Source organism: Diadema antillarum, unplaced genomic scaffold (assembly GCF_040938485.1).
Source record: "Diadema antillarum isolate AM-2024a unplaced genomic scaffold, OU_Dant_1.0 seq00001003_RagTag, whole genome shotgun sequence".
NCBI lineage: Eukaryota > Metazoa > Echinodermata > Echinoidea > Diadematoida > Diadematidae > Diadema > Diadema antillarum.
This window is the reverse complement of record NW_027271841.1, coordinates 232952-255518: the sequence shown is the minus strand read 5'-3', so window position 1 is coordinate 255518 and position 22567 is coordinate 232952. Positions and strand designations below refer to the sequence as shown.

The following is a 22567-nucleotide window of genomic DNA, read 5'->3' as shown; positions in this document are numbered from 1 at the left end:
CATAATCACTGGAGTAAGCTGTGTATGACTCACAAAGAAAGCTAGTAACCATATTTTCCATATATTTTAGGTTTATTATAATTTTACAATAACATAAAAAATATAAGCTCATAAAAAAGTATTCATCAATTTATTTAAACTATAAATGAATAATCTTTTTTGACAATTACTGAACGAGCCACATTGTTTACAACAACTTGAATGGTTCCGATTCCCACACACACAGCGAATAGGATCGGATTTTTGCTATTTCCCCCTCTTAATATCCAACAATGGCAGAAAATGACCCCTTAGAAGATAAAAGGGTTGAAGATTTAGCATCACATCTAGCAGAGACTACTGATAGGAATGTCCCGAACCTTCTGCTCGCTCTACAAGGTAACGTGAGATTATGATATATTCTGTAGTCCCAACTGTTGAAAACTCTGTAGGTCATAGGACTCGCTGCACTGCCAATTCTAAACCGCACTGTTCCACTGGCTGCGTCGCGGCGACCCTAACCCTCCCTGGGGCGCTCCTCCACACAGTACGGCGACCCCATTTTACACTCGAACAAAGTATTTATGTCTCGACTAATAACTGGGAAAGAGTTCCTTATGTCCCCCCCCCCCCCCCCACTATTTTTTTTTTTTTTTTTTTACTAATCAACTGCTAATGCTGAAACTAGATCTAGTAGATCTATAAATGAATTAAAGGTTAACGTTAAATCTATGCCATTTATGGGAAGACTTCCTTTTGAGACATAACCCTAGCATAAGTCCATAACCTTTATTTAGTTTATTATTAGTAGAAAAAAAAATAGTAATTTATTTATTTTGTGCAAATTTAGTGTGGGGGGGGGGACGTAACGAACTCTTTCAACTGCACTCTGTAAATTCTATTATTAGTATGAAATTTGACATGACAGTCACAAGCAGGTCGACGCCTTTTATTTGCTCTTTGAATTACTTTTAGAGAATAAATTTACAATGGCAACAATCAATATTCAACTAAAATTTATCCCATTTTTATGTCGATTTCATGTTACATTTGACATGTGTAATAATAATGGCATGATATTACAAGTAACAAAATCACAACATTTTTTGGCAGAATTTTACATTCATTTACACTCTTTGATCCTATTGAAAAAAAAAAGTAAGGCCAAATTGTGATATCTAATCAGTCCCCTCTCGTTTTGCGTGTGCGTCTCCAATATGTGCAAAGTCTATGGAGGTTGAAAGAAGTCCCCGGCTTTGACGAAATGAATGGCAGTGAATGGAGTGATGGACTATTTCGCGATAATGCCAAAAGTAAATTCAGTCCTTTTTCTCCTTCACTAACACTACGGATTAGAGTGTTTTGTTACCCCTAGATTAACTGTGAAACACAGCCCGAACGCTGAATGTGAAGGGTTCCCCCAGTATAACTGTGTACAAGGAGCGCCCCGGGGTTACCCCCAGATAGGCTCAGCCTGTTTTCATTCTCATAGTCTATGTCATGATGTATCATTGTGTATTGTATCACAAAATCCCATCTTTGTCAAGTCATAACCCAAACTCCATACATCAGCAGAAGATATCATTATAGATTACTGTTGTACTTGTAGTTCTACTCAAACTCTGTGTCCCTGAAGCAACAGTTGGTTCCTACAAATTCTCCCTTTATCCCCAAACCACTTGCATAGTTGCAATTGCATTTGTACCTGCTACATACCAGCCATTGCAATTATTGCCCCAACAGGTGCTTCTTTCCAGGATGGTAGGAGGCTGCCCTTCCTGTCACCAGGAGGTTGAAAACTCCTGTGGTTTACTTCCATGGTGCTGTAAATTTTACAGGAGAATTTTTAGTGTGCACATCACTGTCTTTATATATTGACTGCACCATAATCACCTACTGTAATACAGCACCTCCCATCCCAGCCGGAAAAAGCTGCTTCAGGGATTATCTCATCAAGATACAAATGGGTGTATGTGACTAAGGTTTCAAGATGAATTAATGATGATGTCTTTTCTTAAATGATTTCCCAATCAATCATGATACCTACAATGAACATACATTATGGATACCTATCCTAAGGCACAATCCTGTAAGTATTAAATACAGCCCTAATTGTGCCTAGCTGTATTCAGTTCCAGATTTCATTTTCTTCTTGAAATGGCTGGATCATGTCCTGCACAGGGATTTTCTAAATAAATTTATAGGGCTCATTTTTCCAGCATCTGTCCTATCACCCTATTTATAAATCCAGAATTTGCCTTTCTCTCTTTTACCATTTTTGCACAATCTAGATATTCTTGACAGTGTTGTACCAGGATCCCAAAGAGCAGAGAAGATAAAGAAGGAAATCTGGAACTATGAGTTGCTGCAGAGTGTTCTGATAGCTCTGAGGCAAGACTTCTCACAGATCAATGGAAAGTGGAACACAGCAGCTGCACTGGCCAAAATCCTTGCGTGAGTGACAAACGTGATAATGGCTAACGTCAACTCCTTGCCCTTTGGGACTGTAATTCGAAGTGGCGAGAAAGTCACATTAACATCTAGAGCCTCTACACCAGTACAGATTTGTTTTTCATGGTAAATTCATGTATTGCATGTCTTTGTTTGTACATGATGTTTATTGTTTAGATGAAAATTAGTTCCATATTACACTGTGCATGTATGAAACATGTAAAAGCTGTGCAAACATAATGAGGCCGGATCAGCATTGAAATTACATACTATACATTTATTAAAGGCACATAGTCCCGGTAGTGTAGAGGGCGCTGTTGATGATACTGCCGATCACCGTTAGCATTGATACGAAGATTGCTGAAGTTGAGCTGTCATAAAGAGTAAATCCCGTAGGTGTTATTAGGTAACATTGCCTTCGTTGTCTTCTCTGCGCATCATGCAGCCTGTAGTAATGCCAGGGTGCGTGCATATGTGCTTCTTATTATGACATCACAAAAGAAGTTTGCTAAAGCTGTCATCCCCCTCAGCCGAATCATGAGCCGAACTGTGATCGGACCACTGACTACAGTGGATCAGACTTCTTCGGACTCGGGGGAAATGGGTCACAGCGTAAGCGCTAAAGAGGGGTCGATAGCGTAGGTCTCTACACAGGAAACTTGCGCCGTGCGCCCGCCTCCGCATTTGACTAAACCACGGGGACCATGTGCCTTTAATAGCCCCAGTTTCAGAGATGAAAATATCCAGTAGTAGTATTTCAGTGTATTCAAGTAATCATACACATTGCTTCAATAGAGTACATACATGCTAGTGTTTATTTTTACCAAATTTTCTAGAATGTTCTGTGTTGTTAGTTGATAACTGATTTTAGTTTGATTCAGTTGATAATCTAGAGAGAGAAAGAGCTTGGGAGAATAGATTACTACCACTGCCAAAGAAGTCAATCAATATAGTAGAAGCAGGTCAGTTTGTATTGTGTGTTTTTGTTGTTGTTGTTGTTTGTTTTTTTTCCCACTAGAATTAATTTTTCACCAACTGCTTTCCCATGCCAGGCATTGCTCTGTTGGGCTGGACCCTCCTGATTCCCATGAGTTCCATGCAATCTTTCTACCAGAGGCTGCAGAAAGGCTTATCATCCTGTCACGTAATATCCAGCATCGCTACTGCAAGATCCCAGAGAAAACCTTGACCCTTAAAGATGACCTGATAGGCAACTTCAAGGAGGTGATTGAATCGCTACAATGGCTTTACAGTGGACACCTCTTCCTAACAACCAATGGTAAGCTACCAAAATGATACCTCCAGCTCCATTATTGAATTGCACAAATGCACATTCTGAAAGGATAGTATAGGACAATATGCCAGCAGATATTTTTTCGTTTTGTTTATTTTTATTTTTTTGCAGTGGTATGCTTAATTGCAATATTTATTATAGTTATCATCAGTCAGGCCATTTTTCCTATAGCTTAATTTGCTGAATATAAAAATTGTTATACTGATCAATCTATAAGTAAAAGATATTGTATATCCATTTGTCTCTGCCTACAGTGCTGAGGTCTAATTACCTGTTGCAGATGTTGATCACGGATGACAGAGAAACTAGTGTCACGCTGCTGGGATTGATTCAGAGTGCAGTGAGAGTGAACTCGTGAGTTTAAATTGCCTCTTTACTGACTATGATGACAATCAAGTTTATTGCGGAATTAGGCCAATAACATTTTACTGCCATGAAGGTTTTGTCACATGTTCTAAATTTTGAGGGAAACCAGAGTCACCATCTTTGGCATTTTATTACTCTTTAGGTGTTTGAGAGTGAGTGATAAGAAGAAGTGTGCTCTTAAGTTAGTGCATTTTAGGCCCTTGCTCTTAGGAGTGCTTGTGTTACAAATATCCTTTTTATGTGCCTTTTTTGTCAGTGTTGTTGGGTTTTCTTTACCAGAATGAATTGACACTATGATAGCAGATTTCTAATTGGTTCATGTTTTCTGTCATAATGAAATAAAATGAATTTGAACACAGAGAGGCACTGCCCTTCAAAAAAATTAATTAAACCAATGTGCTGTGCACATTGAACAAAAGAACAACATAAAAATCAAAACATCAAAAGGAATTAAGTAGCATCATCATTTATCACCACACCACTAGTAGCTGCATTTCAAGCAGTCTTGTATGAAAAAGAAAATAAACTAGCATTTTGTGATCCTTTCTACACTATTTCCAATGCTGTCAGAGTGGTGCTGAATACGCTTGATGAGAAGGTTGTGCACAGTCTCCTGGATGAAATCGTCTTCAAATTGTCGGCCTTCAATGATGCAGAGATTGGAGCGGCAGCCACAAGAACACTTGTCAACATTGCGGCCAGCCATGAAGCCCTTATCAAGTTGTTGTACACAAGATACAAGTGGGTGAAACCTAAGCATCTCTATTCAGTATACTAGAATTTGAGCAAGAATAAATATGATGTATCTATTGTTCTCTTCATGGAGATATAAGTCTGTATGATAAAGTTCAAAATTAATGAGCATGGTTCAATGAATATAGGAATTGTACTCTGAGAAAATGTGGTTCACTGATTAGCAGTATCTGACGTTTCAAGGTGTAGATGATGATTTATATTTGTAACATGAAGGTACTGCAAATTAGAGTTTTAATTTCTGATGTATTGTTCAGCTCATGATGAATAATTCATGGAGTTGATGATCTGTGGTTTGTTACAGGGGATTGAGACCTCTGTTGAGTCGCTGGACAGGTCGAGGATTTGGTCGTGATCTGAAACGCCTTCTGTCTCTTCTCGATGCAGGGTCAGCACAACAGGCTGAACTACAGGTGTGCACAAACTCTTTGATTTTGTTCGTGGAACACCTTTTTCAGTTTACTATAAATTTTGAATGAGGACATTTTTCTGATGTCATCAATCCTTGACTCCATGCGGAGAAAATTCAGATGCATGTACTTTGGCATTGTTGCTTTTTGGATGGAAATCATCGAACTAATCTCTTTTTTAACTGTATAAGGCAAATACGATTTCAACATGGGAAGGTAGGATTCCTTATTCCATACACTTCTCTTTTCTCTTGAGCACACAGTAGGCTGTTGGTGTTTGTTTACATGAAGGCCACCATTTTCTGTCAGGCATGTAAGTTCAGTAATGCAGTACTGCATGTTTTCCATTGTAAGTTATGACTTACCTGTTGCAACCATTAATGTGACTTTATACTTGTAATGATCATAGAAGTCATCATGACCATGATCACCGTTATATATTCATATGATCCTTTGACCTTTTCTCCTGGCAGAGATTACATCGTGCAGCCACCACCTTACAGGCAATATGGCGAGGAATTCTACAGAGGAAAAAGCTGAAGAAAGCCAAACGGGGCATGTCCACACTCCAGAGGACTTACAGGTGGAGCATTCAAGTTCCCATTTAGAAGAAATCTGTTGGTAGTTAAAGTGACAAATGTGAATTGACCTTACAAAGGTCTGGATGTAGGATCACCTGCCAAAGTTTCCCAGAGAGGGCACAGACATAACGACCCTGTGATTTGAAAGGAGCTAAACACAGCCATAAAATGATGGCAAATCACATTCATTTGTTTGCAAGTCTGCATGTAGAAAGTGGTCCCAGAAAGAAGTCAGTTTTTAAAATCTTATCTAATGGACAGGATATCATGTTTAAAGGGATCATATAGTTTTGGTTGAGACCTAATTTCAGGTTTCTAACATTTTTGGGTGAGATAATGAGAACCTTTTATGAAATATGAAAGAGCATGTAATTCTATGAGGAATTCAACATTTATTTGATGAAAATTGGTTTTGAAATGGCTGAGATATCCAAAACAGAGTGATTCTAATAAAGTATTGGACCTACACTTTATTACGATTGCTTTGTTTTACTTTGTTTTTGGAAGTTTCAGTCATTCCAAACCCGATATTCATCGAATAAACTTTGAATTCCTCTTTGAAATGGTATGCTCTGTACTATTTCATAAGTGTTTTCTTGGTATCTCGCAAAAAGTTACCATCCCTGTACCATACTGTTCCATCCCTTTAAGGTACTCTTATAAACCCAAAACTGTGCATTACAATCTTACTTCTGTTTATGTAGACAAAAGAAGGAGGAAAAGTCGAGGGTGCACGAGTACGAGAAAGAGCAGAGGGAGCTCCAACATCAGCTGCTGATGGCAAGAAGAAAGGCCATCCGTGAGACAAGGCAGAAACAGCTGGACATGATCAGTGCCATGCACCCAGGTACAGCCAACTTCACATAAGGATTAAGCTATTCGATCATTTTTTGTTTCAGATACAGGGTCAATAGAAGCATTGAATACTGTATATAACATCACACTGTAAAATTTCCGATCAAACTAGATACGAAAAAAAGAATCATCCTACATGGTATTCTCTGTTCATATCATGATTTAAATGTATCTGTTGAGTTTACTGCGACATTAACAAGAAAAGTATTTTTAGGTCTTGACAAGATAAATATCTATACTGTATATGAAAAAAAAAGTCTCACTCTGATAAATTTGACTGATAAATTGTTTATTACAACGATATATACATGCATGTTTATCATTTTGATTATTCTTCAGCTGATGTGAACAAGTACCTAGCCCTGTCACAAATCCAGAGTGCAATAAGAATTCAGGCCCGGTGGCGAGGGGTGTTGGAGAGACGTAAACTGGGTCTTCGCAAGGCGTCTGCTCTCCAGGTCAAGGCAGCAATTACTATCCAGAGACATGTAAGTTTGGTGGTGCATGCAATAGCAGAAGCTATTTGTATGTGTGTGTGTGTGTGTGTGTGTGTGTGTGTGTGTATGTGTGTGTGTGTGTGTGTGTGTGTGTGTGCGTGTGTGTGCGTGCGTCAGAGTGAGTGTATGTGTATATGTTTCTGGATAATATTATGTGTTTACTTTTTACTTCATCACTATTGTTTTCAACATATAATGTCAGTCATTGACAACTGACAAGCCACGAGCCACAGAAAGTGATTTCCAGTTTATTTTTAAAAACAGAACCAATTCTTCTATAATCATTGAAACACTATATCAGTAACGGTCACAAATGCTATAAAGCTGTGTTTTTGTTACCGATGAAGTCACCTCTGCTCATTGTTTTACCTCTCCCTGCTCAGGTGAGGAGATTTCTTAAAAAGCAAGAAGAAAAGAGGAAAGAACCATTTCTATGGCAACCCCCTCCAGGCCTGGATGATGAGAGGCGCGTCGAACTGCAGAGAGAAATTGACGAGAAACGCAACAAGGAAAAGGTAAAGTACTGCATACAATAAGAGAGAGATGGGAAAGAAAATTAAATTACATTATTGTCACATTCTTTTTCTTTTTTCTTGAAGAAGCCATCCTAATTTTGATCTCCTCCTCTTCCTCCTTCTCCTTTTCTACCACCACCATCCTCTTCCTCCAGCCCAAAGAGTTAAGCCGTGAAGCCCAAGAAGAGCTCCACCAGCAGGCCCAGGAGATGCTGCTGAGGTATGTGGCCTTCCGGGCCCAGCACCGCAAGAACTACCAGAGGAGAGAAGCTCTCCTTGCTGCCCTCAACACTGATGCAGACCTGCTCACCAGTGAGTTGTCACAAAGAAGTTTTATTTTGGGGTGTGAGTTTTCCTCAGTTTGTTTCCCTCTGTACAAATGAAAATTGTAAGATTGCAACTGTTGATCTTACAATTTCAGTTGTGATCTTACAGTTTTCATTTGTACAGAGGGAGACAAAATGAAGAAAATTCATACCGCATATCATCACCCCAGTGCTTAATAATCTCTTGCTTTCAAGTTTTATTTTATTGATTATTTATAGTCAAGGGTGAAAAAAAAAATTTAATAAATCTGTGCTGTGATGCAATGTTTTACAGTTGGAACTAGCTTACTTTTGCAAGTCCTTTCTACAAAAATGACACTTGTCTAGTGTTGCGTTCAGATGAACAATAAAGTCATATCTTGTTCTTTGAGTGCCATACATGTTTGGTATACAATATGCCCATGTTCTGGCTTCAGTGATGTTTGCTTGACAAATTGTAGTTTAGTCACAGTTAGCTTTTTAGCTCACCTGAGCCAAAGGCTCAAGTGAGCTATTGCGATCGCCCTTCGTCCGGCGTCCGTCGTGCGTCGTCCGTCGTGCGTCGTCCGTCGTGCGTCGTGCGTCGTGCGTCGTGCGTAAACTTTTTACATTTTCATCTTCTTCTTGAAAACCCCAAGACCGATTTTCATCAAACTTGGCAGGTAGCATCCCTAGGGGGTTAGGAACTCAATTTGTTAAAATGGGCACGGGGCCCCCAGGGGGGCCCAAACCCCCCAAAATCAAGGAATCTGTAAAAATCTTCTTCTCTAGAACCAGAAGTGATAGAGCTAAGTTAATACTATGAGTTAGTACATTGATGACTGTAGTTTCAAGTTTGTTCATGGCAGAATCAGGGGTGCCCCCCGTGGGACCCAGGGGAGGGGGGTGGGGAAGGGTTCTAATGGGGCCTAAATTGTACATTTTCATCTTCTTCTTGAGAACCCCATGACCCATTTTCACCAAACTTGGCAGGTAGCATCCCTAGGGGGTTAGGATCTCAATTTGTTAAAATGGGCACCATGACCCACCCAGGGGGCCCCCAGGGGGCCCAAACCCCCAAAATTAAGGAATCCGCAAAAATCTTCTTCTCTAGAACCAGAAGTGATAGAGCTAGGTTAATACTATGAGTTAGTACATTGATGACTGTAGTTTCAAGTTTGTTCATGGCAGAATCAGGGGTGCCCCCCTTGGGACCCAGGGGAGGGGGGGGGGGTGAGGAGGGGTCCTAATGGGGCCTAAATTGTACATTTTTATCTTCTTCTTGAGAACCCCATGACCCATTTTCACCAAACTTGGCAGGTAGCATCCCTAGGGGGTTAGGATCTCAATTTGTTAAAATGGGCACCATGCCCCGCCCAGGGGGCCCCCAGGGGGCCCAAACCCCCAAAATGAAGGAATCTTTAAAAATCTTCTCTAGAATCAGAAGTCATAGAGCTGAGATAATACTATGAGTGAGTACATTAATGACTGTAGTTTCAAGTTTGTTCATAGGAGATCCAGGGGTGCCCCTCTTGGGGGTAGGGGGGGGGGGGTTGGTTGGAAGGGTCCAAATGGGGGCCTGAATTGTACATTTTCATCTTCTTCCTGAAAACCTCATGATGGATTTTTGTCAAACTTGGCAGGTAGCATCCCTAGGGGTCAGGATCTCAATTTATCAAACTGGGCACCATGCCCCACCCAGAGGGCCCCAGGGGGCCCCAATCCCCCCAAATTAAGGAATCTTAAAAAAATTGGGCCCTTATTGTACATTTTCATCTTCCACTTGAGAATGCCTGGTCAAATTTTGGTAGAGCTGTGAATAATTTAGATTAGTGACTGCGTGAAAGGTGAACTTGCGATACTCAGGTGAGCGCTAGACCCGCGGGTCTCTTGTTTCATTTCCAACTTCCTCACCTCAAAGCTGAATTTCAGGTCAGAATTCTGTGTAAGAAGAACAATGTTTCTAGTTCCCCTTTGTAGGTGTAACTACCCTCTACATAATACCATACAACATTATTGTGAAGCTTATCCCTTCAATGTCATGCACACCAGGGCCCCACTGCATTAAAGATGTTAGAATAGCAACTCTTTCTGGAATGGCAACTTCCCATACCAACAGCCAATCAGGAAGCAAGATTCCTGTCATTACTATGACATTAACCATTGTAGCAAGAGTTGCTATCGTTCATAACAATTTTTATTTATTTATTTTTATTTTTTTATTTGTTTTATTTTTATTTTTTAATGAAATGGGGCCCAGCCCCTGGTGTGTTTATGTTTCCATTGATCTACAGTATTTTGTATAAGTACACTGTAGTAGAGAAAACTTATTTACACATTTCTTATAACATTGCCATGGTGCTTCCTAGTAAGACATGCACAGACCATTCCCATTTCCATGAATCTTTTACATTGTTTGTCATAGTCTGTGTTATGATTTTGTCTTGTGCTTACCCACCATGTTCCTTACCTACACTGTGTATACATGTACATGTGTACATTTTACTTGTTATGGTGTAATGTAGCATGTGAACCCTATCAATTTAAAAGGTTTCTCATGCTTCTTAACTCTAATCAGATGCACCCAAAGTGGATGTTGCCACCAATCGTGATGTCTACACATTCACCAGCCACTCAGCACCCATTGCGGCCAAGGCACTGGCCAACCATAGAGAGGAACTCCAGTTGCTACGGCAACCATGGTGGCGGAAACTTCACATAGAGGAGAAGACAGATGATGAGATAGCCGAAGAGTACGACACAGAGTTCAAGATTCTCTAGCAGTGGTTGATTGATTGTGAACATTTATTAACATCATATTACTGATTGAACACTTTAGTAAACATGAGAACTGAGGATCTCAGTATGTAGCTGAAATACAGTGATTCATTCCTGAGTTGCATCGAAAACATCCCAAGCTATGTGGTCCGGTGGAAGGTTAATTCAATAAAATCTGCATATGTGAAAGTCATGCATGTCAAATTTTGCTCAAGTGAAAATGAACTTGCCCTTAATATAACATCAAATACAGTCACCCTGGTCTAAATTGATTCCAATAGGGACCAGTGAAAATCCTACTTTTTTGTGTGAATTCGAACTTACAGAATTTTCTCTGACTTGGCCAGTCTTTTGACTTGTGCGAGGTCATCTCAGGCAAGGTTGACTGTACTGCCTAAGCCACAACAGCCCAAGTCAAAGCTTTTTCTCCAGCCTTGATATATTTGACTAATGCAGAGTTGACTGTACACAGTTCAGCCTGCATATATATACTGTAAAACATGATATATTCGCGGCATGAATTTTTCGCGAATTGGAGCCGACAGCCTTTTTTGCGGCATGAAATTTTCGCGAATTGCCACTGGCATTCAATGCTTAATGTGTAGACAAGAACTTTCGCGTGCATTTTAATTTCGCGAATCTTGGCGCTCGCGAAATTCGCGAAATTAAAATGCACGCGAAAATTCCTCGTTTTACAGTAGTGACCACTGAAGGGAAACATAAAAGGTGTCCCATATAGACAGGTTGGCAAGTAGAAACAGGTTTGTGGCCAATTTGATTTTATCACACAATATCCATACTAGAGGCAACACATGCATGTCTCCAACACAAATATGAAAGCAATAGGCATTACAGTACTAGCAGTCTTTTCTCAGACGTGAATGAAAACAAAAAGTGTTTTGTTTGTAATTTCTCTTACACTCTGTTTATACTTTGTTTTGCCCTAAAAACAAAACAAAACAAAAAACCAGACAATGCTCTCAGGTGAGAGAGAGAAACTTGCAGAAAAGTTAGTACAGGGGAAACTCGATAAAACGAACACTGCTATAACGAGATATCGGTTATTACAAGGAAACTTTTGTGCTCCCGACTTTCCTTCCACACAAGTCTATGTAAAATGCTACTCTCATAGCGAGATCGGCTGTAACGGAATAACTGCTATAACAAGATAAATTTTGTGATTTCTCAACAAAGAAAAACATAGTTATTCAAACCTGTTACAGTGCACTCCTGTTATAACGAACAGGGTTATAACGAAATTCCGGTTACAACGAAGTAAAAATTCAGGCTGGAACATTATCCACTCTATGTATTTGTATTGTTTATTTGTTCGGTTATAATGAAAGAAAACTGCCGGTCCCGAGGACCTCGGTATAACGGGAATCCACTGTATAGCGAGGAAAACTGCTTGGTCCCGACCTTCTCATTATATCGAGTTTCCCCCGTAACTGGTACTCTTACAGATAGGGCTCAACACATAGTTCTGCAGCCACTAAGCGCAACAGTGAAATATTGCCCATGAGTAATGGAGTCTATCACACATACAGGCGTAATGTACTGTATATGATTTATCCGCAAAAAGTTTGTTGTGGCCAAATCAAGCAGGTGGACTCTTAGAGACATTTGGCCACTGAAATGGGCTTGCCTGTACCTGTATCTTTTCTCCATTGATGAATACAGCTTTGTATGATGCCTTTGACAGTTTCACCTTGATCATTTCCCTCCAGTACTTCCTCACATTGATTGTCATGTGACTATGAGAGTATATATGTATAACCATTACGGGTTTCCAGTTATCACTCATTTCAATATGTGTTAGTTGACACAATCTGACCATGTAATTGCACAGAGACCAAATCACCTTGACATTCCTGTGTATCATAGCTATGTGTGTAAATACTGTCCAGAATACACGTCCCACAGGCATATTAGATAAAAACTTAAATTAAATGGAATGTATTTAACAAGCAACAGACAAATGAAAGTTTTAGTGATATGTGATAAAATGTTACAGTTATTTCCCTGAACTTGCGCCAATGAACATGGAGACTGTTTGAAACTAACCAAGATTTACCTTGATAACACGAATGTAGGATCACCTGCATAAAAATCCTCCATAAACATACATGGTTTAAATACAGTGTTGCTAATTTCATACTTCTCCATGGTAACTCCATGGTATTCTACCCAGTATGAAGTGTACTCATCATCTAAGATGCAGGAAATAAAACTCTTCAAGACTGAAAGAAAACTGTGTCATGTATTTTTCTGTAGTATGGAAATGAGAAGTATGCTGGTACTAGGAAAGAGATGTTATTGTCACATGAAGCATGCAAGGCATTGATGAGGTGCCCATTGCAGTGTAAATTATATTGATTTAACGATACATGTACATGACTGACCGTAATCAATTTATCTGTCCAACTTCACACAAATTTCAATCACTCTCTTACCTTTGTGTCATTTCTTGTATTCATTACAACTTCTAATGAGTTGTAAGATTTCACACGTCAAATACCACATCTTATATTTCTTTGGCACAAATGAATTTACAGCTCAAAATCACATAAAAAGGTGTAATACATGCTACATGTAGTTGGCCAATGTTATGTTAATAAGTAGTTGTCTAAATTAATCAATACCCCCTATTCAAAGAACAGACCACAAGTTCACATATATTTCAGCTGTCGGTAATTTTTCTGTGTTCTTCTATTTACTGACTTTGTAAACTTATGTCTTTATTATCAGTTTCACCAAACATAAAATTACTGTTAGCCTCTGCCTCCTGTCAAATAGAGAAAAAAAAAAGATAAGCCTCAAAAAGACTGATAATCATCATGGTAACAGCTACTGGTGTAGCATGACAGGTGCTCATGATATTTCTTTGCACAATTAAAAATGGAAATAAAAAACAAAACTGTGTGAAATCCTATTGTAACTGAGCCAAAGGAAAGAGTGTAACATTGTATCAACACTACTTTTTTTTGGGTGAGATTACCAGGTATATTTTATAGAGGTTCATGTGTGTTCTATACAAGAGAAAAAAATACAATCGTACTGGTAACAATGAAATGGCGGATTAACTTATATCAACTTGCTCAAGGTGAACTTAAGCAAGGTTGACTGCAGACATTCATTGCTGTGATACCTATAGTGTACCCGCTTTCAGACTGGTTTACAACCAGTCAATGAATACACAGAAATCTTTGGCCATGTACAAAATGATGTGAATAAACATACTTGTTTTGTCCCATTTCAAGAGGAGCAAATCCATTGTCACAATGAATGATTCCAAGTGAAGACACATCATCAAACCTCAAAAGCTGACAAACAATACAAAATGTGATTTTCCAATGATGAATCAAGTTGCTTGCATCCATACTTTTCTCTAGCACGACCAGATTATGCATGACTTATGGATGGATTAATAATGCTAACAGCAAAACAAAATCAAGCCCAAGATGTTGTAATGATCACGTTTGGCTGATACAATTGTACATGTAGGTAAAAAAGTAAAAAATGAGTCCCTCTGCAAGAGACATGATTACCAGCAAGCTGCCAGTGTTTAAGACATGCATGCAAAAATATCAGCTACAGCGCTTTGCCCTACACTTCTTCAATAATTTGAATTTATGAATACCGGTAGCTCCTGTGAAGACACATCTCACAAATGGATGCTGAGAAATAATTGTCAGTGATTCTGTTGTAACCATTTTCTTTCAGTGTCATTAAAGTTTTGCATTATGCTGCTCAATCCAGTTGTATTTTTTTAATACAGTGAACATTGAGAAAGTATATTTAGATTTAAACCACCAGTCACACATACTGTACACATCAGAGTGAAATTTACCATAAGCTATTAATACACTATTTCTTTAATAGCTGGCTAGCTCTACAAACAAGGAACTTACGAAGAGGACAATTGCATCACAATGTCTCCAACAAACATTACATGTACATGCATTGCTTACATACTGTAATTACACACTTGCTCAGAGCAGATAGTTTTTTTACATTTGAACGTGTCACGGATACAAAAACACACACACACACACAGACACAGACACACACACAGGGAAGGTTGTCTTAAAAGCATATAAAATACCTTTCCTCAATTTCTAACAAACAAAGCAAAAGTATGCTCTTTGGCTGCCATGACACAGAAACATGATTCTTAAACCTATTCCTTCTCTCTCTCCATTCTTCCTCTTTCTCCATCTCTCTCACATTGGAATATTGTAATTGCTCAATTTTGTCTACAATGTCTTACTACAGGACTAGGCGCTGATCTGAGTTGAGAAACTGAGATACTGTAGACATGAAAATGCTAGAAAAGGTTTTAAAAAAATTGATAGGCTTTTGGTTTTCAACCAATGACACATTTCACTCAAAATATTTCATAAGTTCCAATTCCTTGAGGCTTTTCTTAATGATTCCATCCCATCCCTTGTTTGCTGCTGGGTTGATGGGACTTGGATGCATTATTGTCACCACGGTAACACCCTCCATCCCAGCCTTCTTCAGTGCCTTCTTTGTCTGGTCCTCTGCAAACTTTCCTATCCCGACTACCACCTTCACTCCATACAGCTTGATCAGCTTGCAAAGGTAATCGTCGCAGATATCGATGAGAGGCTTGCGCACATCAGCCTTCAGTGAGGGAGGCGTGATGTTCTTACTTGTTTCTGTCATGAACACAAGCGGACAGTGGTTATACACGAAACATTCCCGAAAAAACGCGTCTGGAGTCTTGCACAGATCCTTCCACAGGCTCCAAAAGCGGGAGCCACTAACCTCGCTGCGCTTGCACTCCAGGCCCTCGATGATCCTCTTTGGATGCTCCTTGGGTGGCTTGCCAACCTTGCCTGTGATTTCCATCCAGTCCTTCACAAAAGTTGTCTCTCCAAAAGGCACCTACAATGTAACATGAAATATTCAGTAAATTCGAATATAAATTAGTATTATGCTCAATTCAGGTCAGGAAAATAACCCTATATTGACTATTCATGACTTCTTTTTTCAAAAGTTTTTTAATGATCATGCCAAAACTTAGTGATATGTGTGAAAAGAAAAATGCACATAAGCTACTATGGTCTAATATTTCTTCTAATATCCCTTTTACAAATGTATACATTGTATCCCCTAACTATCCACATATGAGAGTAATGCAGATAAATCAATAAAACATTTCATTTACAAACTCTAAAAATGATGCACACTTTATTTTTTTTTTCTTACAAGTGCCTGTAAAAAAGAAATAAAAAGTCTTGATGAAAAAGATCTGATGATGGGGGGGGGGGGGGGGGGGGTGGGGGTGGGAGGGAACTCCCGAGAATGTGACCTTTTGACTATGCCCTAAAAATAATCCATATCATTTTGAATTCTATTCAAAAACTCCAACTCTAGTTTCAATGAAAATATCATGCAGATAATTGCAGTGTCAAAATTGTGAGGATATATTATTCTAGTCCTGCTCCAATTTTATGACCAAATAATGCAGATCTATTATCCACACAATTTAGTTCATGAAATGAATTACGTGTTGATGAGTTAAGTTCTTTTAGAATTTTACATACTGGTACATAAATGTATGTATTTCTTTCCTCACATTTAAATCAATGCTAAGAATAACAGTTGTCACTGAAATAAATTTGAATCAGGATGCACAAAATGAATACAACTGTACTCGATATCTTGGTGATAGAAATTGTCCACATAGTACATATTCCAAGACAACAAACCCATCATGGTTTCTTTTCACAGTCTGATGAAATGAGAACTAGGTATTTTTATACAGTACCCGGTAGTTCTTATATTACTGTATACAAAGATGTGTTCTTTCACTCACTCCATTTTGCGCCATGCCAAATGGACCAGGATTCATACCCAGGAAGAGAACAGACTTCTTGGAGTTGCCATACTTCCGGATGTAGCAATCGTGGGTCTCTTTGGCATAGACGAGGGGATTGTAGATGTAGCTGACCGGGTCGCCGAACTTTAGCGCATCAAGCTCTTTGACCATCTCTTCCATCAAACTTATGAAATCCTTGGCAATCTGGTTGTCGGATGAACTCTGGGTCACACTTTTGGCGGGCTGGGTGGGAGGTTGTGTTACGGGTTGAACAGACCCTTTATCACCATCTGGTGATGCTCCAGGCACAGTGTCATCCTGTGCCACTCCATTATCCACTGCCCCATCATCCCCTGCAGGAGCACTAAGCTTTACACGTTTGGATTTCCTCGGCATCTTAGGCACTGATTTCAGGCACTAGTACCAGTAGCTAATGTCTGTAGAAGGATGCAAAATAAAATACCAATATCATATTGCCATGTTTCACTGTAAATGCATCTTCTGGATACTGTAGGGTGATAGCCGTAATCCACCAATTCCCTTTTTTTACGACGTGAAAGACTTGAACAGCTTGTACAATAGGTACAATGTAGGCACACATAAAAATAAAACAACTGTTTGCACCTGCTTGATCATTTTTTCTTGATACGCGTGATTACTTGCAGTCATGAAAATTATCATCAGTTGGCCATCATTGAGCAAGCCCATTGTTGATCAAAACACAATGCCCACAAGGCAGTACATTGTAGGTAAGACTTTCACCATGGTGTTTAAAATAAAAACATTCTTCAAGTTTGTTTTCTTCCCTACCAATGATTTTTTAATCCGGTTTTAAAAGAATGATGAGTGTAAATTTTTTTTTTAAATAGTGTTTGTGAACTGCTGGCTGGTAAATGATTTCTGTTTAAATCTGTAGTAGTGGTACTGGTACCGGTACTTTGCACTTTCTGCACCTTTACCACTTTTATGTTTATATAGCGATATATATTCCTCCATCAAAGAATGATAAAAGAGGTATATGCGAGTTTCTAGCCCGACCAGACGCTGTGTGCTGTCAGTATTTATACAGCGACTGGGTTGTGTATAGTTAGTGAGTTTCAGAATATGATATATGCATTATGTATAGACCTGTATGAATATATTAATAAATTGTTAAATCAAAGTCAAAATAATCAAATTTTAAATTATCACTTTATTAAGGACACTTTTGCACACAGTAATGATTAAAAGTTGGCATGTACAAACAAGAGTGAAATCAAACTGAGAGCAATAATGGTAGAAGTTTCATCGAATTCCAATTCATTCATTCATTCATTTATTTTATTTCCATACAGTCACTTGTTTCAGCCACAGGCTGTTCTTCAACAAGTCCGTGCATCTTAAAAAAACAGTTGCGGTACATCACAATTCACATAATACAAAAACATCACACACAAAATCATACTGAAAAAGAAGAAAAGGAAGAAGGAGAAGAAGAAGAAGAAGAAGAAACAAAACGAAGACACTTGACTGAGTTTACAGACTACAGATCACATTCCCTATTATTTATTTACAGTGGCGTAACAAAAAGCCCGGAGCTGACAAAAGATTGTGATTCAGCGTGATTCCTGGTTGGCATTCTGAATATAAGCAGGATGTGCGCAGTGTACTCAGAACATCCGAACGGCAAAAAGAGTAGCTGCAATGTTGTGCAATGTGATGTAGAATGTACACCTTTGTACCTTACACTTCGTTATATCAAAACTAGATCATTGATTTTGTAGTGTTGCTTTTACATACTATTCTATGTTAAAATGCCTTGCATTGCCAATAATAAGACTTGACCTGGGATATTTCCGAGCTTTTCCATGTATTTAAAACACATACACACACACACAAACACAAACAATTAGGGAATGCTCTAAAGTGCAGATTTTGGACATCCTTCCCCCGCTTGATCACTTCGACGCCCCCTCGCTGGTCATACCTCCCCCAATCATGAACATAAACCGACACCCTTGACTACCAGTGGCGGATCCAGGGCGCCCCCCCTTAATTTCCATTTGAAGCGAAAAAATATAGCTACAAACGGCAGTTTTTGGACTGTAAAATGTCAATATGTTCAAACTCGCTCGCATTTAATCGTTTTGCCATTCTCCTGATGTTGCTGCCAGTAATTGCCAGTCAGTTGTGCCCGGTGCGCCCCCCCCCCCCCCCCCCTTAATTTCCAAAGCGAAAAAAATATAGCTACAAACAGCAGTTTTTGGACTGTAAAATGTCAAAATTTTCAAGCTCGCTCGCTCGTATTTAATCGTTACACCATTCTCCTGATGTTGCTGCCAGTAATTGCCAGCAGGGCCCCCCCCCCCTCGGACCTTAATTTCCAAAGCGAAAAAATATAATGTAAACGGCAGTTTCTGGACTGTAAAATGCCAAAATTTTCAAGCTCGCTTGCTCACATTTAATTGTTATGCAATTCTCCTGATGTTGCTGCCAGTAATTTGTCATTTCGCACCATCATTCCATAATCCATACGTAAGGAAAATTTATGTTGCTCAATGACTGTGCTGTGGAATGTATCACAGTCGGTCCGTTATGCATTGTAATGTTAGTCCCCATTATCAAGTTTGCAGACTGACACAGACAGCGCACGCACACACACATACACATGCATGCACGCACAAGCATACACACCCTCAAAATTACTTTTCCATGAGGTGCCCCCCCCCCCATGTCTTGACCCACGCCACGGTACACCACTGTTTATTTACATGCATAGACTTATTAAAAATAATCTTTAAAAACATAAACAAACACAACCAAACCTGGCACATTCATTTCACAACTAACGGAGTAACATTAAGCCTGTCTCAAAAAGAGATTTAGCAGTTAACGTTAGAATTCTTAAACTGTAATGAAATGGGTCGCCCAGCCACCTATCATCAATGGCAGTTAGTTTCTATCACTAACTAGTAGGCACCAGCCACTTCGTGGTATTTAAATTGGCTATTCTAGCCTATTCTATGTCCAGTGAGTGGCTCGGATGAACCTGCCCTGGCTGGGCCTGTGGCTGTGGCCCTTGCTTGTCTAACGTTAGTGGCTGGAACTTACGTGAAGTTTTCGGTGTGCCGCGATGCTATAACGCATGAATCTGACTCTACACTATTTCTACAGCAAAGTCTGATAAGTCGGGCTTGCGAATGGTTAGCATGAATCCTATCTTGCACAGACACTTACCCCAACCGTACCCGTCCAGCAGTTCGGATTTTCAGTAAAAAAATCACTCTAACCACGAGGTTTTCTATCCCTCAACCGGTACTCGGCTCCGATGATCAGTCAGCCAGCTGCTCCGCTCCGCAAGCTCCGGTGGCGGGGGATCCGCTCCGCTCCACTGCTAGCTAGCTAGCGCGCGCTCAACGTTATACGGACGACTCAGATATTGGGTCAAAATATCAGCTTCTCGGACGACTAGAATCTAGGTCAACAACACTGGGTGAAAAGGAAAAAAAAAAAGAAGAAGAAAAAGAAAAGTGTCATCAAAATTAGGCCTGAGAGGGATTTGAACCCTCGATCTTCTGTTTACGAGACAGACGCCTTGCCACTTGGCCACCAGGCCTCGCTGAGAACGAGCGATATCTTTTGACTATATATATATAGGTATCTCCATGGTGTAATAAATATACTAGCACTGAACAAATAAAAGTCATCCTGCTCAGGGAAACCTCATAAAATTGCACATTAGGATTTATGATACACTAATGGAATGAGATCACGGCCTTAAATCACTACTGGACATTACAAGATGCTATAAAAATGCAACGAAGTAACTATTTTTCTCATTTTTTTTTTCCACAACAGATAACACCATTTCTACACCTAACAAAACCAAAGAGATTTTCCCCACAGCACAGTTACATCCTAAAACAATATTGATTAATGTTAATAGAGAAAAATCTTTTTACTAATTTGAAAGTTAATACATAAGTTTTAATATTTTCTATTTCGGCAAATATTATATATTACTGTAATTTATGCTAATGTATTTTTTTATCAAGTGTAATTTTTCCACATTTCAAATACATGTGATTAACTCCTAAACATTGCACTGTTTTCCCGCGATGTGGCGGTAAATTTGTATTCAGCAGTGAATGTTTGGGTACGTACAAATTTTCACTTTTTTTGCCAAGTTAGTATGATATTGTTCTATTCAATCTACACCAAAACGTTTATCGAGAATTCACTTTTCACTTTTCAAGACGTTCTCTTATCTGCTTTGTGCTATATCTAAGACAACTGTGACATGACGTTGTGGAATCAATGGCACAGTCCCACATACCCAGATAAATGTATGGCTACCCAAAAAAAAAAAAAATAAATAGAAGTCTACACGTGTAGCATTGGCATTGGGGTACCACCTCATGGGTGTATGCAAGGGGGGGTCGGGAGGGTCGTACGACCCCCCCAAATTTTCAAGAGGTCCACTTTTTGTAAAAGACATTTTTTTTAGGGCTTTTTACTCTATATAGGCCTACAACAGGAAAAAAAAAGTGACCAGGTGGTGTTCCAGCAAATTGTCAAAAACCTCGTAAATTTCGTAACTTAGTTTTAGTATGCCATAATTTACCTTATTTCTAAGCTGCACTGCCATGCCGAAAAAGTCACTTTTGTATGCACCAAATTGCCCCATTTTAAGATATAGAATTCAAAAACTCCCTACCGTGGAAGGGGGGACACCCCCCTCCCACACCCTCCCCCCGCTCGGTCGCTCCGCTCCCTCGCAAAGGTAAAGGTCCAAAAATTTTGGTTACGACCCCCCCCAGAAAAAATCCTGGATACACCCCTGCACCTATCGTAAACCTAAGGATCTGAAGCTTGTTTATTCTAAAAATATTGAAAAAAATCGCCTAATTCTTACCTCAAATATGCCATAAATACTGCAGTTTTGAATGTCGTGACCGTCTCGTTGATTAATATCCTGATATCAGTTCGGGAAACCCACTCACAAGGGGGGCCGGGGCCCCTCCTTATAAGTAACCCGTCCCCCTTATAAGTAACCCCGTCCCCCTTATAAGTAACCCCCGGGGCACCCCTTATAAGGAGTCTCCGTACTCAGTCGCCACGTCTGCACTCAAGCATTGCCGCGCCGCCGCGCCTGGCGACACTCACGCCAGTAATCGCTCGCATTTCAGCATTCGCATGGGTCGTTTGACATCGCATTTAAATCCATGATTTTAGATATGATGCCTCAAACCGATTTTGCTCAAATTTCGTGAGTAACTAGGAAACTTGTGAAGCTTTATGGACATAATCAAGCGAATTGCCGCAGTCCTTTCATTTTCGCGTTGCATTGCAAAAAAGCGTGGAGACTCCTTATAAGGGGTGCCCCGGGGGTTACTTATAAGGGGGACGGGGTTACTTATAAGGGGGACGGGTTACTTATAAGGAGGGGCCCCCCTTGTGAGTGGGTTTCCCGAACTGATATGAATCTCCGTTTTAAAATAGCGCAATTTTAGTGCATGCATTATGCAATCCGTTTTCTTCGCGCAACTTAAAAGGGTACCTAGCGATCGGCACCCCTTTCCCTCCCCCTCCATAGGTAATACACGTGAATTTCACAGCCATGCGTCGTTACTGAGTGGATGTGTAATTGAAACGTGTTTAGTTTGGTTAGTTTGTTTTTGAGTTTGATTTTCATTTCTTTGTTTTTATTGTTTTTATAGCTAATAATGACACTTAATCCTGCGCGAACTTTTTCGTTATACACACAATTCGCAAACAGCCATGATACGCAGGGTGCCGATGCCAAACCCCAAGGTACCCTGCCGATAGGTGGTACCCCTACCATATATTGTACACAATCAATGGAAAATTGTGAGATGATGACATTATCAGCTCACTCATTTTGCATATTCATATCAACTGTACGAGAACTGTTGTGCTGAAATTTGCGAAACTTCACAATTTAATAACTTCCCTA

The 22567-nt window shown here is 39.6% G+C and overlaps 3 protein-coding genes and 1 non-coding gene across 4 annotated transcripts in view; 2 read left to right on the top strand and 2 right to left on the bottom strand.

Annotated features, from left to right (window-relative positions):
* The first annotated feature begins 267 nt into the window (after positions 1–267).
* LOC139742502 (IQ calmodulin-binding motif-containing protein 1-like) lies at positions 268–11395 on the top strand. The gene is made up of 12 exons (XM_071653037.1): positions 268–378; positions 2271–2433; positions 3483–3709; positions 3979–4078; positions 4661–4831; positions 5148–5256; positions 5727–5836; positions 6539–6681; positions 7029–7177; positions 7570–7701; positions 7857–8013; positions 10564–11395. Exons 1-12 carry the CDS (start codon positions 273–275, stop codon positions 10764–10766), a joined length of 1770 nt encoding a protein of 589 aa, XP_071509138.1. The 5' UTR covers positions 268–272; the 3' UTR covers positions 10767–11395.
* Positions 11396–15053: 3658 nt separating this feature from the next.
* LOC139742501 (single-strand selective monofunctional uracil DNA glycosylase-like) lies at positions 15054–17234 on the bottom strand. The gene is made up of 2 exons (XM_071653036.1): positions 16609–17234; positions 15054–15674 (listed from the first exon to the last, which is right to left on the bottom strand). The coding sequence occupies exons 1-2, from the start codon at positions 17005–17007 to the stop codon at positions 15147–15149; spliced, it is 927 nt and encodes a 308-aa protein (XP_071509137.1). The 5' UTR covers positions 17008–17234; the 3' UTR covers positions 15054–15146.
* A 2900-nt stretch (positions 17235–20134) lies between these two features.
* On the bottom strand, positions 20135–20206 carry Trnat-cgu (transfer RNA threonine (anticodon CGU)). The gene has a single exon. It is a non-coding gene; the product is annotated as a tRNA-Thr (tRNA).
* Positions 20207–20703: 497 nt separating this feature from the next.
* The window catches only part of LOC139742499 (protein timeless homolog), a 35349-nt gene continuing 33485 nt past the window's right edge, over positions 20704–22567 (top strand). The window contains exon 1 of the mRNA XM_071653035.1: positions 20704–20746. The gene's annotated coding sequence lies outside the window, so the exon portion shown is untranslated. The remainder of the gene's footprint in view (positions 20747–22567) is intronic.